We start from the raw sequence: 17644 nt of genomic DNA, 5'->3' as shown, positions 1-17644 counted from the left end.
TTCAAAACGTAGGCCACCCATATACAAAATCAGTCTTTTGTTTTCAGGAAAAACTAATTTTAGGATTATAAAAGTAAGAAAGCACAGTTACATTAGACCATTTACTGTACTAGTCAAGCTGATGATGTTTTTGACAGAGAAACTAATTGGTGGGTCCAAATTAAGTCTGAAACTAAACTTGAGAGTACAATATTAATGCAGTAGTTTGGTTTATTTTTTATAAAATATTTTTGTGTGCATTGCAAAAACACAACACATTAACATAATCCTTTAAAAATCATCTATTTGTTAAAATATTGTCTTCCAAGATGCCAATAGTGTTTATATTGCAGTAGAAGATTGCTATGCACTCATGTACAACAAATCTTTACAAATAAACATTGCTATAAAAAGCTGCAGGTAATCCTCCACACTATATATAAAGCTGGGCTACCAGAAAGTAATAATAATAATAATTAATAATTCATTACATTTATATAGCGCTTTTCTCAGTACTCAAAGCGCTATCCACACAGGGAGGAACCGGGAAGCGAACCCACAATCTTCCACAGTCTCCTTACTGCAAAGCAATAGCACTACCACTGTGCCACCTGTGTACCGGGACTACCAGGTTTGCAAATGTGGGAGCCCAGTAGATAATTAATTACATTTACACAGCGCTTTTCTCAGTACACAAAGTACTTAGACTGAGGGGAACCACTTCAACCACCACCAATGTGTACCATCCACCTGTATGATGCAACGGTAGCCATTATTGTGCCAGTAAGCTCACCACACATTACCTATTAGGTGGTGAATGGGTGAGAGAGATAGCAAATTAGAAATTTGGGATGATTAGGGAGCCAGAATGGATGGGGTTGTAAAGGGAAATTTAGCCAGGACATTTGAATATGCCGTACTCATTTTCGAAACAAGTCCAGGGATCTTTAATGACCACTGTGAGTCGTGACCTTGGTTTTACATCTCATCCAAAGGATGGCACCATATTTACAGCACGGTGTCCCGATCACTGCACTGGGGCATTGGTATCCACACACAGACTCAGGGTAAACACCCCTTGCTGATCTAACCAACACCTCTACCAGCAGCAACCCAAGGTTTTCCTCGATGGTCTTACATCCAAGTACTGGCTGAACCTGAATAGATAGAATATGCTTAGCTTCAGGTGAATGACCTAAAGCGCAGATGGTGTGGCCACCCAGCAGACTACCAAATGAATTTATAATTTTCCCACCCCTACATTACTTTGGATAATTGGGGTTCTACTGTAGTTTTACTTATTACCTTATTTTCAATCAAAAAGAAGGCATACTGATACTGAAATACTGGGCCAATTCAACATCATCACCTATCCTAAACTGGACATTTTTTCAGATGTAGGAGAAAAGCTGAATTGCCTGGTGAAACCCACACAGACACGGAAAGAACATGTAGACTCCCTAGAAATGACTGGGTGTGGGATTTGAATTCAGTAATCAAGAGCTGCAAGGCATGTCACCACCCTGGCACTCCATAAACAAACAACATATTTGAGAAGACAACTCAATATTAGGCTTCTAAGCAATAAACAAATATTCAAGCATTAAAGAGAAGATGAGCTGCCTTGAGCTTGCATCGTCTTTTCCATATCACCTCCAATATAGGGCGGAGTGGTGGCTCTGAGGCTAAGGATCTGCACTGGTATGCAGAAGGTTGCCGGTTCGAATCCCCGTCACTGCCAAAAGAGATCCTACTCTGCTGGGCCCTTGAGCAAGACCCTTAACCTGTAATTGCTCCAGGGGTACTATACAATGGCTGACCCAGCGCTCTGACCTCGAGGGGTATACGAAAACTAACAAATTCCTAATACAAGAAATTGTACAAGGCGAAATAAAGAACAAAAAAAAAAGAACAAATATAGTGTAGCTAAATCAGGCAAACATTGTGTATTTCTGCCAATTAAGCATACAATACATATAAGATGTTGTAGTAAAGATTCAAATGTTCATTTTAAAAACGGTCATTTTATCCATCCATCCATTTTCCAACCCGCTGAATTCGAACACAGAGTCATGGGGGTCTGCTGGAGCCAATCCCAGCCAACACAGGGCACAAGGCAGGAACCAATCCCAGGCAGGGTGCCAACCCACCGCAGGACACACAAAAACACACCCACACACCAAGCACACACTAGGGCCAATTTAGAATCGCCAATCCACCTAACCTGCATGTCTTTGGACTGTGGGAGGAAACCCACGCAGACACGGGGAGAACATGCAAACTCCATGCAGGGAGGACCCGAGAAGCGAACCTGAATCTCCTAACTGCGAGGCAGCAGCGCTACCACTGCGCCACCGTGCCGCCCCGGTCATTTTCTTTGATGCCCAAAAAGGAAATTTTAAATTTAGTAATGACACTAGAGTAAGCTGGTATTATAATTAGATTAGATGAAAGACAAGAATGTGGTAACAGATTGTGGTGTGACAACACTCTTGCCCAGAACGTCACCAAACTACAAAATGTTATTAGAAGACACTGATCATTCGCTATCAAAAAAGAAAAACAGCAAGTTGCTATCTGTTTCAGTCTCTCCAAATAACAAAACTATTCCATAATGCATGCTTCTTCTTGATTTTGCATATTTTCTTTTGCACTAACTCTAGTTCTTTTTTTCTGCACTGAGATTTTTCAATTTTATGATGCACTTTAATCCTGGATGCTACATAGACCACCACTGGATGGTGCACCATCTGAAAGTTTTCAGGAAACATTTTTTTTAAAAACTTTCCCAGTAAACAAAATGCTAATTCTAGATGGAGCACAATACTTAAAAAACAAGTTCACATTACAAAAGTATGCCAAGTTAGTCCACAGCTTCAATATACTGTACTTTAAACAGCAGCAGAATAAAGCAAAACAGTCTCAGTGTAGCTTATGTAAAATATAAAAATTGCTCAATGGCAACTTCTGACATGGTTACATTGCTTGTATTTATATCAAGCATAGCAGCTAAACAAAATATTAAAGTATGATAAACCTTACCTTTCTGATTTCATCAAGCACAATTTCAAAAGCTTTTTTATCCATCTTTGTCGTTAGTTGCTCCCTTTGTTATTTCACCATACCAAATAATACCCCTTTAATCTTATTTTTTGTACAAAATATGCGTCTTACTTTTAAACATGTATTTTTAAATTTAGCAAAAACACTGCAACGTCGTGGTATGCGAAACTATAGTTCATGAAACTGTAAAAATTGATGTTCTATTTAAACCAATTAAAAATATTTAAAATATTAATCAACAGATGGGAAGCCTCGAGTCACTAGCCATTCGTTCTATACAGACTCTGGATTGCGGCTACTGTCAAAAGCAAAGCCCACATTATACAATCGATAAACGTGCGCTAAAGGGATTGCAATCGCCAGTTGTATTAACATTGCTGAACTATATTTCAATGATATATAGAAAAATATTATAAATTGTTATTTTAGCACGATTTCATTATGAAGAGATCAGATTATATTATTGAACCACGACTTCCTTTGTTATTAGGACCCGACGCAACATCCAACGCGTAGGGGGGGGTAAAGGGGGAGAAAGTGTAGGATTAAATATTACAACAAAATAAAATACAACATTCGGCATTCCGCCGAAAGTGATTTAAAAATTCGTTGTGGAGTTTACGCTTACGGTAAGACAATAAAAAAGAACGTTTGCTTTGAGTTGTCCTTTCACGCACTACTTGACGACCCCCGCACGCTGTTCCAGTCCTGTAGTTCCGAAGTGACGCTCCTGAGGGCTCTTCTGTATTGCCTGTCAGGACACGACAGTCACGCCAGTAAAATGAAGTTTTTGAAATGGTTTTACGCAGACTAATTCATTTAATCATTTGAAAAAATGTATGTTAATTTATAATTCCTATTCCGGAAGATAATACATTCACTCTACTTAATTGCGTACAGGCGCCATCTCGGCCACCCGTGCTACAATAACCCAAGTGCTCGAAAACCTGGAGTCCAGTAAGTAAATTGTGGCATTCTGATGAGTTTTGTCATGAAAAAGAAAACGAATAACCGGCTTCTGGTGGCGCTGGGATGCATCTTACTGGCTTTTATGATGTCGCTTTTATACATCAACATATCGCAGGTATGTATAATCTGATTGTCTTTGGACTGCTCTGCATGTATAACCTGACAGCTGCAGAAAGTACCAAGCGAGTGCTTCCCTGTTGCCGTTGTAAACGCTTTACTTGAGTTGCACACCGTCCGACTGGAGCATTTTGAACGCGTTTCCAAATATGAGTACTTTTCTGAAGTGTCAGTGCGTGTCCCTGCAAAGCTGGAGCGACATTGAGACTTTTTATAATACTGAAGATTACCCAAACAAGTCATTTTAGCTTCTCTTAATGTTCTTATCGAACACTGAAAGTCGGTGTCGTTGCAGCATTATTCCTCAAAATAGAAGTGATGAGTTAAGATGAGTAATATATTTTCTTTTTCAGCAATAGCAAGTAGTGGATTGTGAATTAGTTACAACATTATTCCTCAAAATAGAAGTGATGAGTTAAGATAAGTAATATATTTTTTCTTTTTCAGCAATAGCAAGTAGTGGATCGTGAATTAATTAAGGCTTTACTGATCGCTTTCGCTTGACTGTTGATCCACACGATGCAAGTTCTTTTGGCCATGATTAGGCTTTACTTTCATGCCTGGGAAAAGTTCAGAATATTGGCGGACTTCCAACCATTCACCAATAATAAACATTTGACTTCTTTGAAAGTTAAATTTTAAAATGTGAATTTCAGAACGGTCTTCAACAGTGCAGCTTTCCCAAAAGTGTGGAACCGCACCATGTACTCAAATTCTGCCTCTTTCATAATCGTCACAAGTTCGGTGATGTTTACGAGTCAGATCACTTAGTAATATGTAATATTTCGTATTACCAATCATTTACAAGCCATTTCTTAATTCCCTTTATTATAGTAAAAGCTCTTACCTGTATTTTAAGCCCAGGCAGTCCATCCTTCCATCCATTCACCATCATGACCGCCTTCTTTTGTAAATGTACTTCAAACCTGGAACATTACTTCCACAATCGCTTTTCAGTTGGACCTGGGTAAATATTCTGCCTGCCATCCACTATGTTGTTCTGTCTTTATCTTGATCTCTTACAAACTGTTACTTAACCAAGTTAAAATCATGAAATGGGAACTCATTGCCGTGATCCCTTGCCCACCTTTTCCATTACAGGATAAGAACCTGGAGCTTCTCCCTGTAGTAACAGATCAGCTGAAACTATAGGTTGCAATCAGTCAGATAAGATGAAAATACTGTTAGCATGACTGCATCAAATTGTCTTGCTTTGCAGAATAAAAGTCAGCACTGATGCTCTGTCACAGCTCCACTAGCACAGGCTGTGCAGTTTAGCGAAATTCAGGGGTCATGTCCTTATTTAACAAGTAAACTTCAAATAACAGCCTCAAACTTGATTCATGCAGTCCATGGCCACAGGGAGCCAGAGCCTGAAAGCACTGGGCACAAGGTATTAAACACCAGAACTGCTAGTTGACCCAACCTATACATCTTTGTAACTGTGAAAGGAAAACCCACACTGACATTCCACATGGACGGATATTGGCCATTGCATTCCCGCATCACAATATTTGTGTAGCACTGGTGCTAGTTCTTGCATTCTTGTTATTCTGAATAGTAAAGTTCAGGTTCAAGTTTATTTTTACTTGTAAGCTGGTAAGTTAAGTTGTCTCTGATGTAGTGGCTTTGCACCCAAGGTAGATTCCTACCTTGTGCCTATTACTGCTAGTATAAGCCCTGATTCTTTGTTTTGGATTACATAATTGAGTTATCTTAGTCAATGTAAGTTAAGAATTAATGTAATTGTGCAATATATTTTATCTTGCAGATCACTAATTGGTAGGACAGTGGTTAACTACGTTGCCTTATAGCTAGATTGCAGAATCTGGGTTCAGTGTCCAGTGGATTTCAGATGGCTCCCCCATATTAATTTGAGTATTTTGTAGTTACTACAACAACATTTATTTATATAGCACATTTTCATACAAATAATGCAGCTCAAAGTGCTTTACTTGATGAAGAAAGAGAAAAAAGACAAAATAAATAAGAATTAAAATTAGGGAACACTAATTAACATAGAATAAAAGTAAGGTCCGATGGCCAGGGAGGACAGAAAAAAAACAAAAAAACAAAAAAAACTCCAGATGACTGGAGAAAAAAATAAAATCTGTGGGGGGTTTCGAGGCCACGAGACCACTCTGCCCCCTCTAGGCATTCTACCTAACATAAATAATCTCAATCAGTCCTCATTTTATTCAGGGTTCTCATGAAAGAATTTGATGATGACTGTCATGTGAACTTCTGGTCTTTAATCCATCAATGTAGGGACATCACGGTGCTTTGATCAGGTGGTGGTGGTGCAGATCATCACCACAGAAAACCGTAAGAAGAACAGAAGAGAAAGCAGGGGTTAGTACGGATTTTGGAGCCGCCATGAATAATAATGATGATTAATTGAATATACAGAGCATCAGGATTAAACTAAGATGAATCTATGAGAAAGCCATGTTAAAGTAATGTGTTTTCAGCATGTTTTAAAGTGCTCCACTGTGTTAGCCTGGCGAACTCCAATTGGCAGGCTATTCCAGATTTTAGGTGCATAACAGCAGAAGGCCGCCTCACCACTTCTTTTAATTTTTTTTGCATTTATATAGCGCTTTTCTCACTACTCAAAGCGCTCAGCAATTGCAGGTTAAGGGCCTTGCTTAAGGGCCCAACAGAGCAGAGTCCCTATTGGCATTGACGGGATTCGAACCGGCAACCTTCCGATTGCCAGTGCAGATCTCTAGCCTCAGAGCCACCACCTAAGTTTAGCTCTTGGAATTCTAAGTAGACACTTATTTGAAGATCTAAGGTTACGATTTGGAATGTAAGGTGTAAGACATTCCGAAATATGGAGCAAGATTATTTAAGGCTTTTTAAACCATAAGCAGTATTTTAAAGTCAATTCTAAATGACACAGGTAAACAGTGTAGTGACATCAAAACTGGTGTGATGTGCTCAGATGTAGGTGAAACCGTTTGAGAGCTACAGGTGATTTAAAATCCTGGACAGACAATTGGACAGCCACGGTAGCATATTATATAAGAAGATGCATTTATAGGATTCTAATTAAAAACAGAAGCTGGTTAGAACAAAAACCCGCAGCCACAGGGGGTCCCCAGGGGATCCCCAGGGCCGACGTTGAGAAACCCTGGTTTAACGTGTACTATTTAGCGTTTATATGTTGGGAATGTGCCTTAGTATTATTTACATACAGTAGCATTTTTTCAATAATAGTTTATGTTGTTACATTAATGTATTTTACTGTAAGTTTGTTGATACTGTTTATTGGTAAATTTTATTGATTTGGATTTTATACTACTGATAAGCTAGTACTTAATTTGAGTAATACTGACATCTAGTGGACTTTTCTGTAATTTACCAATGCGTTGTATTATGTGTTTTCTTATTAATTTTTTTATCGTAGACCACACACACAAATACCTATTCAATTACAGGTGTATATCTTCGAATAAATAAGTCAATTTCATTCTGCATCATTTACCAGTGTCCTAACCGACACTCTGGAGTGAACACTACAAGTCCTGAAATCATTACAGATAGATAGATAGATAGATACTTTATTAATCCCAAGGGGAAATTCACATACTCCAGCAGCACCTTACTGATACAAAAAAACAATATTAAATTAAAGATTGATAATAATGCAGGTAAAAACAGACAGTAACTTTATATAATGTTAACGTTTACCCCCCCCGGGTGGAATTGAAGAGTCGCATAGTTTGGGGGAGGAACGATCTTCACAGTCTGTCAGTGGAGCAGGACAGTGACAGCAGTCTGTCGATGAAGCTGCTTTTCTGTCTAGAGATGACACTGTTCAGTGGATGCAGTGGATTCTCCATAATTGATAACAACAACAACATTTATTTACAGTGGTGTGAAAAACTATTTGCCCCCTTCCTGATTTCTTATTCTTTTGCATGTTTGTCACACAAAATGTTTCTGATCATCAAACACATTTAACCATTAGTCAAATATAACACAAGTAAACACAAAATGCAGTTTGTAAATGGTGGTTTTTATTATTTAGGGAGAAAAAAAAATCCAAACCTACATGGCCCTGTGTGAAAAAGTAATTGCCCCCTGAACCTAATAACTGGTTGGGCCACCCTTAGCAGCAATAACTGCAATCAAGCGTTTGCGATAACTTGCAATGAGTCTTTTACAGCGCTCTGGAGGAATTTTGGCCCACTCATCTTTGCAAAATTGTTGTAATTCAGCTTTATTTGAGGGTTTTCTAGCATGAACCGCCTTTTTAAGGTCATGCCATAGCATCTCAATTGGATTCAAGTCAGGACTTTGACTAGGCCACTCCAAAGTCTTCATTTTGTTTTTCTTCAGCCATTCAGAGGTGGATTTGCTGGTGTGTTTTGGGTCATTGTCCTGTTGCAGCACCCAAGATCGCTTCAGCTTGAGTTGACGAACAGATGGCCGGACATTCTCCTTCAGGATTTTTTGGTAGACAGTAGAATTCATGGTTCCATCTATCACAGCAAGCCTTCCAGGTCCTGAAGCAGCAAAACAACCCCAGACCATCACACTACCACCACCATATTTTACTGTTGGTATGATGTTCTTTTTCTGAAATGCTGTGTTCCTTTTACGCCAGATGTAATGGGACATTTGCCTTCCAAAAAGTTCAACTTTTGACTCATCAGTCCACAAGGTATTTTCCCAAAAGTCTTGGCAATCATTGAGATGTTTCTTAGGAAAATTGAGACGAGCCCTAATGTTCTTTTTGCTTAACAGTGGTTTGCGTCTTGGAAATCTGCCATGCAGGCCGTTTTTGCCCAGTCTCTTTCTTATGGTGGAGTCGTGAACACTGACCTTAATTGAGGCAAGTGAGGCCTGCAGTTCTTTAGACGTTGTCCTGGGGTCTTTTGTGACCTCTCGGATGAGTCGTCTCTGCGCTCTTGGGGTAATTTTGGTCGGCCGGCCACTCCTGGGAAGGTTCACCACTGTTCCATGTTTTTGCCATTTGTGGATAATGGCTCTCACTGTGGTTCGCTGGAGTCCCAAAGCTTTAGAAATGGCTTTATAACCTTTACCAGACTGATAGATCTCAATTACTTCTGTTCTCATTTGTTACTGAATTTCTTTGGATCTTGGCATGATGTCTAGCTTTTGAGGTGCTTTTGGTCTACTTCTCTGTGTCAGGCAGCTCCTATTTAAGTGATTTCTTGATTGAAACAGGTGTGGCAGTAATCAGGCCTGGGGGTGGCTATGGAAATTGAACTCAGGTGTGATACACCACAGTTAGGTTATTTTTTAACAAGGGGACAATTACTTTTTCACACAGGCCATGTAGGTTTGGATTTTTTTTCTCCCTAAATAATAAACACCATCATTTAAAAACTGCATTTTGTGTTTACTTGTGTTATATTTGACTAATGGTTAAATGTGTTTGATGATCAAACATTTTGTGTGACAAAAATGCAAAAGAATAAGAAATCAGGAAGGGGGCAAATAGTTTTTCACACCACTGTATATAGCACATTTTCATGCAAAAAGTAGCTCAAAGTGCTTTACATAATGAAGAAAAGAAAAATAAAATACAAAATAAGAAATTAAAAAAAAGGCAACATTAGTTAACATAGAAAAGGAGTAAGGTCCGATGGCCAGTGTGGACAGAAAAAACAAAAAAAAAAAAACTCCAGAAAGCTGGAGAAAAAAATAAAATCTGTAGGGGTTCCAGGCCACGACACCGCCCAGTCCCCTCTGGGCATTCTACCTAACATAAATGAAATAGTCCTCTTTGTAGTTAGGGTTCTCATGGAGTCACTTGATGCTGATGGTCATACAGATTTCTGGCTTTTAATCCATCCATCATTTTTGGAACATCATGGTACTTAGAGTAGATGGTGGTGGCACAAGCCATATATAGGAATACATATATATACATGATAGGAGCCTGCTGAGCGCCCGTCGCTCTGCCACAGATGTTAAACTGTCCAGCTCCATGCCAACAATAGAGCCTGCCTTTCTCACCAGTTTATCCAGGCATGAGGCGTCTTTCTTCTTAATGCTGCCTTCCCAGCACACCACTGCGTAGAAGAGGGTGCTCGCCACAACCGCCTGATAGAACATCTGCAGCATCTTATTGGGGATGTTGAAGGACGCCAGCCTTCTAAGGAAGTATAACCGGCTCTGTCCTTTCTTACACAGAGCATCAGTATTGGCAGTCCAGTCTAATTTATCATCCAGCTGCACTCCCAGGTATTTATAGGTCTGCACCATCTGCACACAGTCACCTCTGATGATCACGGGGTCCATGAGGGGTCTGGGCCTCCTAAAATCCACCTCCAGCTCCTTGGTTTTGCTGGTGTTCAGGTGTAGGTGGTTTGAGTCGCACCATTTAACAAAGTCATTGATTAGGTTCCTATACTCCTCCTCCTGCCCACTCCTGATGCAGCCCACGATAGCAGTGTCATCTGCGAACTTTTGCATGTGGCAGGACTCTGAGTTGTATTGGAAGTCCGATGTATATAGGCTGAACAGGATCGGAGAAAGTAGAGTCCCTTGTGGCGCTCCTGTGTTGCTGACCACAATGTCAGACGTGCAGTTCCCAAGACGCACATACTGAGGTCTGTCTTTAAGATAGTCCACGATCCATGCCACCAGGTATGAATCTACTCCCATCTCTGTCAGCTTGTCCGTAAGGAGCAGAGGTTGGATTGTGGTGGTTTTTTAAAGTGGTCCTTTGCAACTGCCCCACTCATGAATATTATTGAGTTACCATAGCATTACCAATAAGTAGTAAAACACACAGAAATATTCATGATTTATTGCATGGCATTATTTGGAATTACAAGCCTGAGTCATGCTTGGGGTTAATGCCAAGGAGGTTAATTAAGAGAGAGAGAGAGAGGTTAGGAGCACACCCTAATACAGCGCATTGCCGCTCGCACCACATGACAAACCAACTCAAGATCCAGATTAGGACCTGAGTGCAACCATGCAACTTGTCACACCTCAGCACCACACTAGTTCAGATGGAATGGAACAGTGTGAGGTTTTTTTATGGTGGGTGGAGTGCCAATTCTGCCACCAACCCCCAGGGGCCAATTAAAAACAGAAGTTGTTTGGGAAGATAATCCAGAGCTACAGGATGTCCTCAGGGCTAAACCTAACCACCATTGCTTTATATGGTGAAATACTGCTTCCTTTGTTATTTGCATGCCATTATTAGTTGGCAACTTCTTCAGAATAAAAGAAAAAATTTAAAATCTGAATGCAGCTGTTAAAGAGTAAAAGAAGCAATTAAGTGTTGGAAATCTTCACAAGTGAGTTAACTAAAATGAAACACAAAAATGTTGTTTGAGCAATAATTGCTTCAGAAGCAATAATTGCCTTTGTATTAAGAAACTGGATTGGGGCAGAAATCCTGCAGCCACTGTAGACTTCTAGGACTGAACTTGAGGACCAATGTCCTAATGCATGAGTAAACACAGCTGTTTACACTCCCACACGACACATTCTTCTTTGTTTCTATATTTTGGCTATGTACCTCTATATTTCGGCAGATGTCTTCCTCTCGGTGAAACTGCCTGACTGGCTTTGAACATGATAGAAGCTTTTCTCCATTTGTTTTCCTCCGCTTTTTAAGTTTCAAAGTGCTTTTTTAAGGAACATAAGCAAGTGTGCTATGCAGTAGTTTCAAATAAGTTTGTCTAAGTTTCAAATAATATTGTCTAAGAGAAATTTGACATAAACGCCAAGTATACAGTTTGGCAGAGTTCTGGTGTTTCAGCCGCACCATTTTTAATAGGTCATACAGTATAATCAAGCAATGCAACCTACATTGATAAACAATAATAATAGAATGGGTCTTTCTGAAAAGCTCAGTGACTTTAAATGTCGCACTGTCATAGAATGCCACATTTCCTATAAGTCAGCCTGTGAAATGTCGCTCCCCTTTCAACTGTAAGTGCTATTATTGTGAAGTGGAAACGTCTAGGAGCTCAGCCACAAAATGGTGGATCACGAAAACTCAAAGGGCAGGACCATCGAGTGCTGAAGTGCATAGCAAGCAAAAAAGATCTGTTGTCTATTGTGTCACTCAGTGTTCCATACGGCCTCTGGAAATAACATCAGCACATGAGCTATCCATCAAGAGCTTTAGGAAATGGTCCAGGGCTGTTTTTTTTGGGCTTGGTTCCAGTGAAAGGTACTGTTAATGCTACAGCAAAGACATTTTAGATAAACGTTTTACATTACAGATGCCTTTTTCTGCAAGTCATATAGTGGCTCCTATTCTCACTACAGCTAAATAATTTTATGAGTGTGCACATACAGTTAGGTCCATAAATATTTGGGCAGAGACAACTTTTTTCTAGTTTTGGTTCTGTACATTACCACAATGAATTTTAAATGAAACAACTCAAATGCAGTTGAAGTGCAGACTTTCAGCTTTAATTCAGTGGAGTGAACAAAACGATTGCATAAAAATGTGAGGCAACTAAAGCATTTTTTTGAACACAATCCCTTCATTTCAAAGATAGATAGATAGATACTTTATTAATCCCAAGGGGAAATTCACATACTCCAGCAGCACTTTAATGATACAAAAAACAATATTAAATTAAAGATTGATAGTAATGCAGGTAAAAACAGACAATAACTTTATATAATGTTAACGTTTACCCCCCCCCGGGTGGAATTGAAAAGTTTGGGGGAGGAACGATCTCCTCAGTCTGTCAGTGGAGTAGGACAGTGACAACAGTCTGTCGCTGAAGCTGCTCCTCTGTCTAGAGATGACACTGTTTAGTGGATGCAGTGGATTTTCAATGATTGATAGGAGCCTGCTGAGCGCCCGTCGCTCTGCCACAGATGTCAAACTGTCTAGCTCCATGCCAACAATTGAGCCTGCCTTCCTCACCAGTTTGTCCAGGAAAAAGTAATTGGACAAATTAAATAACTGGAAATAAAATGTTCATTTCTAATACTTGGTTGAAAACCCTTTGCTGGCAATGACAGCCTGAAGTCTTGAACTCCTGGACATCACCAGATGCTGGGTTTCCTCCTTTTTAATGCTCTGCCAGGCCTTTACTGCAGCGGCTTTCAGTTGCTGTTTGTTTGTGGGCCTTTCTGTCTGAAGTTTAGTCTTCAACAAGTGAAATGCCTGCTCAATTGGGTTAAGATCAGGCAACTGACTTGGCCATTCAAGAATTTTCCACTTCTTTGCTTTAATCAACTCCTGGGTTGCTTTGGCTGTATGTTTTGGGTCATTGTCCATCTGTATCATGAAACGCCACCCAATCAATTTGACTGGATTTGAGTAGACAGTATGTCTCTGAACACCTCAGAATTCATTCGGCTGCTTCTGTCCTGTGTCACATCATCAATAAACGCTAGTGTCCCAGTGCCACTGGCAGCCATGCACGCCCAAGCCATCACACTGCCTCCGTGTTTTACAGATGATGTGGTATGCTTTGGATAATGAGCTGTTCCACGCCTTCTCCGTACTTTTTTCTTGCCATCATTCTGGTGGGGGTTTATCTTGGTTTCATCTGTCCAAAGAATGTTTTTCCAGAACTGTGCTGGCTTTTTTTAGATGTTCTTTAGCAAAGTCCAATCTAGCCTTTCTATTCTTGAGGCTTATGAGTGGCTTGCACCTCACAGTGCACCCTCTGTGTTTACTTTCATGCAGTCTTCTCTTTATGGTAGACTTGGATATCGATACGCCTACCCCCTGGAGAGTGTTGTTCACTTGGTTGGCTGTTGTGAAGGGGTTTCTCTTCACCATGGAAATGATTCTGCGATCATTCACCACTGTTGTCTTCCGTGGACGTCCAGGTGTTTTTGCGTTGCTGAGTTCACCAGTGCTTGCATTCTTTCTCAGGATGTACCAAACTGTAGATTTTGCCACTCGTAATATTGTAGCAATTTCTCGGATGGGTTTTTTCTGTTTTCACAGCTTAAGGATGGCTTCTTTCACCTGCATGGAGAGCTCCTTTGACCACATGTTGTCTGTTCACAGCAAAATCTTCCACATACAAGCACCACACCTCAAATCAACTCCAGGCCTTTTATCTGCTTAATTGATAATGACATAACGATAGACTTGATCACACTTGCCCATGAAATAGCCTTTGAGTCAATTGTCCAATCACTTTTGAGCCCCTGAAATGAAGGGATTGTGTTAAAAAATGCTTTAATTGCCTCACATTTTTATGCAATCATTTTGTTCACCCCACTGAATTAAAGCTAAAAAGTCTGCACTTCAACTGCATCTGAGTTGTTTCATTTAAAATTCATTGTGGTAATGTACAGAACCAAAATTAGAAAAAAGTTGTCTCTGTCTAAATATTTATGGACCTAACTGTAAATACATCTATGAATAAACTATGGAAGCACAACAAAGTTACTGTATACGTATTTGATAACCAATTAAGGCACAATGATGTATCAATTATTCAATTTATTTTGTGCACGTTACACAAAACAGTTAGTACAGCTAATTAAAAATTTATAATAGGAAAGTAATATGAACACCATCAGTAGCAACTCTTACAAAAGTAAACTACTGCATGTTAAAGTAATAAGCATTGAGCTCTAGTTTATATGCTCAATTCTATGGGGCGTCTGTAGGTATGTCAATCCTAAGATTATGTTTCAAAGAGCTAAAGGCCGTACCTCCCACACTGGTTTCATATATCCTTATGGTTTCATATATCTTTAGCTGGCCTTAATATGATTTCCTTAATATGGTTTCATATATCCTTAGCTGGGCTGCATCTTAAAATCACAATGTATGTCTTGGAGTGGTGGTATTAATGTGTTCTGTAATAGTACTAGGGTGTTGTACCGTGTTAGCCATTATGAATGTAGTGAAAAGTCAAGCAAAATAACACCTTTACATCTTGCCTGAAGAAGGGGCCTGAGTTGCCTCGAAAGCTTGCATATTGTAATCTTTTTAGTTAGCCAATGTCATTTTGCTTGACTTCTCATTGTGTTCTGTAATGTATGGGTATGCTAAAACTTTTATGACTTTATATTTGAGGAGGAGGATTTTATAAGTGACTGTAAACATAATTTGAATCTCGAGTATGGTTGGACATATAAGTTATAAAGTAGTTATGATCTTAGCTGTCATGCTTTGAAGCATGTTTAGAGTAATAATTAATCAATTTGAACAATCAGACCACAAAGAATTACAATAGGCAGTTCTGATGGGTTTAGTATTCTTTTACATTTATATTTTTCTTATTTACGGAAGTATGAAAGCGCAGTGGTTAGTGTTGTGATGTCAAGGATGTATTGAAACAAGTCTGTATTCCGGGTTTGGTCCTCATTCATAATTTTCTCCTTGTCTGCATTAATATTCCTCTCCCATTCCAAAGATGTTAATGTTCGGTTAGCTGGTTATTTCAGATTTGCAGAGTGCAAGTGCAAATATGGGGCTGTGTGTAACAGGACACTGTGAGGGCCTTGCATGCTGTTTAGGGCTGGTTCTTGACTTGTACTTGATGCTGCTGGGATAGGTTCTGGTCCCTTGTGGTCCACAGTAATAATAATAATAATAATAATAATACATTTTATTTAATAGGGGCCTTTCTTAGCACTCGAGATCACCTTGCAAAGAATTAAACAAACAGTAGTAAAAATAAATGCAAATAGAACAATACAATTAAGTAGCAATGAGGGTACAAATGTAGTAACAAACATGAAAGATAGCTGGTAGTAATAGTGGTGAAATCATAGTTGGTATGCCAGTTTGAAAAGATATGTTCTGAGAGTGGTTTTAAATTGTGGTATTGAGTCCAGCTGATGGATGTGAAAGGGAAGAGAATTCCAGAGTTGAGGAGCACTATGAAGGGATGCTCCAGTTCCCATAGAACAGAGTTTAATGTGTGCTGCAGAATAGGTGTGATATGTTCAGTGCACTTAGAACAGGTAATTATCCTAGCAGCAGAATTTTGTGTAAGTTGTAGGCGAATGATACGTTTTTTAGGATGCCAGATAGAATGGCATTGCAGTAATTTAAACATGAAGTGACTTAAGGCATTAACTAATACTTCAGTCCAATGTTGCGTAAGAGCAGGACGGAGTCTAGAAATGTTTCAGAGATAGAAGAAGGCAGTCCAAGAATTATTTATATGGGATGAAGAAGAGCGGGTAGTTGTCTAGAATGATGCTCAGGCTCCAAACCTGGTAGGAGATGTTTGTGATAATGTGTTAATTTAAATGGAATAACTGTTAATGTTGGTGAATGTAGATTTAGAACCAATGAGGAGCACCTCAGTTTTATTGCTATTTAATTGGAGAAAATTATGTGTCATTCATGACTTTGTCTTGGAGATGTGCCGTAAGAGAATTTGAAGGGAAAACTGAAGTAGATTTAGTGCAGATGTTGCCAACATGGTGCCTGTGGGCACCTGGTTGCCCCAGGGATCATGTGAGTTGCCCACAGGGCATTTTCTAAAAATAGCACTAGACACTATGGAGCTCAGGCTAAAAATTGTATTTAATTATGTTGCTGTTCTTTTTGAATCAATAGTACTTGCATTGATGTAGATTGGGGTTAGTTTGCGGTCAAAGTTCAATGTCATGTGCAAGACAAACCTCCATCTCACTCTTCACTGACACAAGCAAATGGGTGCTGCTATGATGGGGAGCTAGATGCGGTTTTTACCCCCTAATAATAAAGAAAATCATGGCAAAAAAGTGAAAGAAAACTTACCATTTTCACAATGATTGAGAGGAAGAGTTCTTTTTTACGGCAATGAAAGAAAAGTGTATATGTCTCATTTGTGGGGTGATTGTGGCGACGGCTAAACGGCACAATGTATAGAGACACTTCAGCACGTGTTGCAAAACCTTCCATGCTAACTACCCACATGGCAATACACTACGGGCAGAAAAAGCCCGTGAGTTAAAGGTAGCTTTGGGCAAACAGCAGTCATTTCCCATGAGGCCGGTGAGCAAGTCAGAAAAAGCAACTGAAGCTTCATTTAGAGCTATGAATTTCTTGCTGAAGAACAAGAAAGCCTTTTCGGACAGGGAGGTCTTGAAAGAAGAAATGACGATAATTGCAAACACTGTGTTCAAAGATGAAAGGAATGGTCCCGATGTCATTTCCACTCTATCCGATGTCCAAATAGGGGCAAGTACGATGGTTAGAAGAGTGTCTGCAATGTCCAAGATCTTGACCGAGCAGCTGGACCCGGGGTCTGGTTAAGTGCAGGTGGTTTAGTATTCAGTGCGACAAGTCCGTGGACAGCAGCAGTACATCGCAGCTGATGATGTTTATCCAAATGGTGTTTGATGATTTCTCCACAAAAGAACTCCTGACACTACTGCCCCTGAAGACAACAACGAGGGGAGTTGATATCTACAATGTGGTGAAGAGGTTCTTCGTGGAGAAAAAAATACCATTGGAAAAGCTGGTGTCAGTGACTACAGACAGAGGTCCTGCCATTACGGGCCAACATGCAGGCTTCATTGCACAATGCAAAGGTGACACAGACTTCCCAAAATTTCTACATTACCACTGCATCATACACCAGCA

At 39.7% G+C, this 17644-nt stretch overlaps 2 protein-coding genes across 5 annotated transcripts in view; one reads left to right on the top strand and one right to left on the bottom strand.

Annotated features, from left to right (window-relative positions):
• proser1 (proline and serine rich 1) overlaps window positions 1–3765 on the bottom strand; it is a 66171-nt gene extending 62406 nt beyond the window's left edge. For 2 of the 4 annotated variants that reach the window (XM_028799263.2, XM_028799264.2), the window contains exon 1: window positions 3022–3765. In XM_028799263.2, coding sequence (XP_028655096.1) covers window positions 3022–3066 — 45 coding nt within the window. In that variant the 5' untranslated portion in view covers window positions 3067–3765. The remainder of the gene's footprint in view (window positions 1–3021) is intronic. The other 2 variants (XM_028799265.2, XM_028799266.2) reach the window with 1 other exon arrangement.
• Window positions 3766–3972: 207 nt separating this feature from the next.
• Window positions 3973–17644, top strand: part of LOC114649893 (NHL repeat-containing protein 3-like) — a 47921-nt gene continuing 34249 nt past the window's right edge. Inside the window, exon 1 of the mRNA XM_028799262.2 lies at window positions 3973–4126. Within this exon, the coding sequence (XP_028655095.1) occupies window positions 4022–4126 (105 nt within the window). The 5' untranslated portion in view covers window positions 3973–4021. The remainder of the gene's footprint in view (window positions 4127–17644) is intronic.

The sequence above is a fragment of the Erpetoichthys calabaricus genome, chromosome 4 (assembly GCF_900747795.2).
Source record: "Erpetoichthys calabaricus chromosome 4, fErpCal1.3, whole genome shotgun sequence".
NCBI classification, from domain to species: domain Eukaryota; kingdom Metazoa; phylum Chordata; class Cladistia; order Polypteriformes; family Polypteridae; genus Erpetoichthys; species Erpetoichthys calabaricus.
Note: the sequence above shows the minus strand (reverse complement) of the source record. Positions and strands in the feature narration are given on the sequence as shown.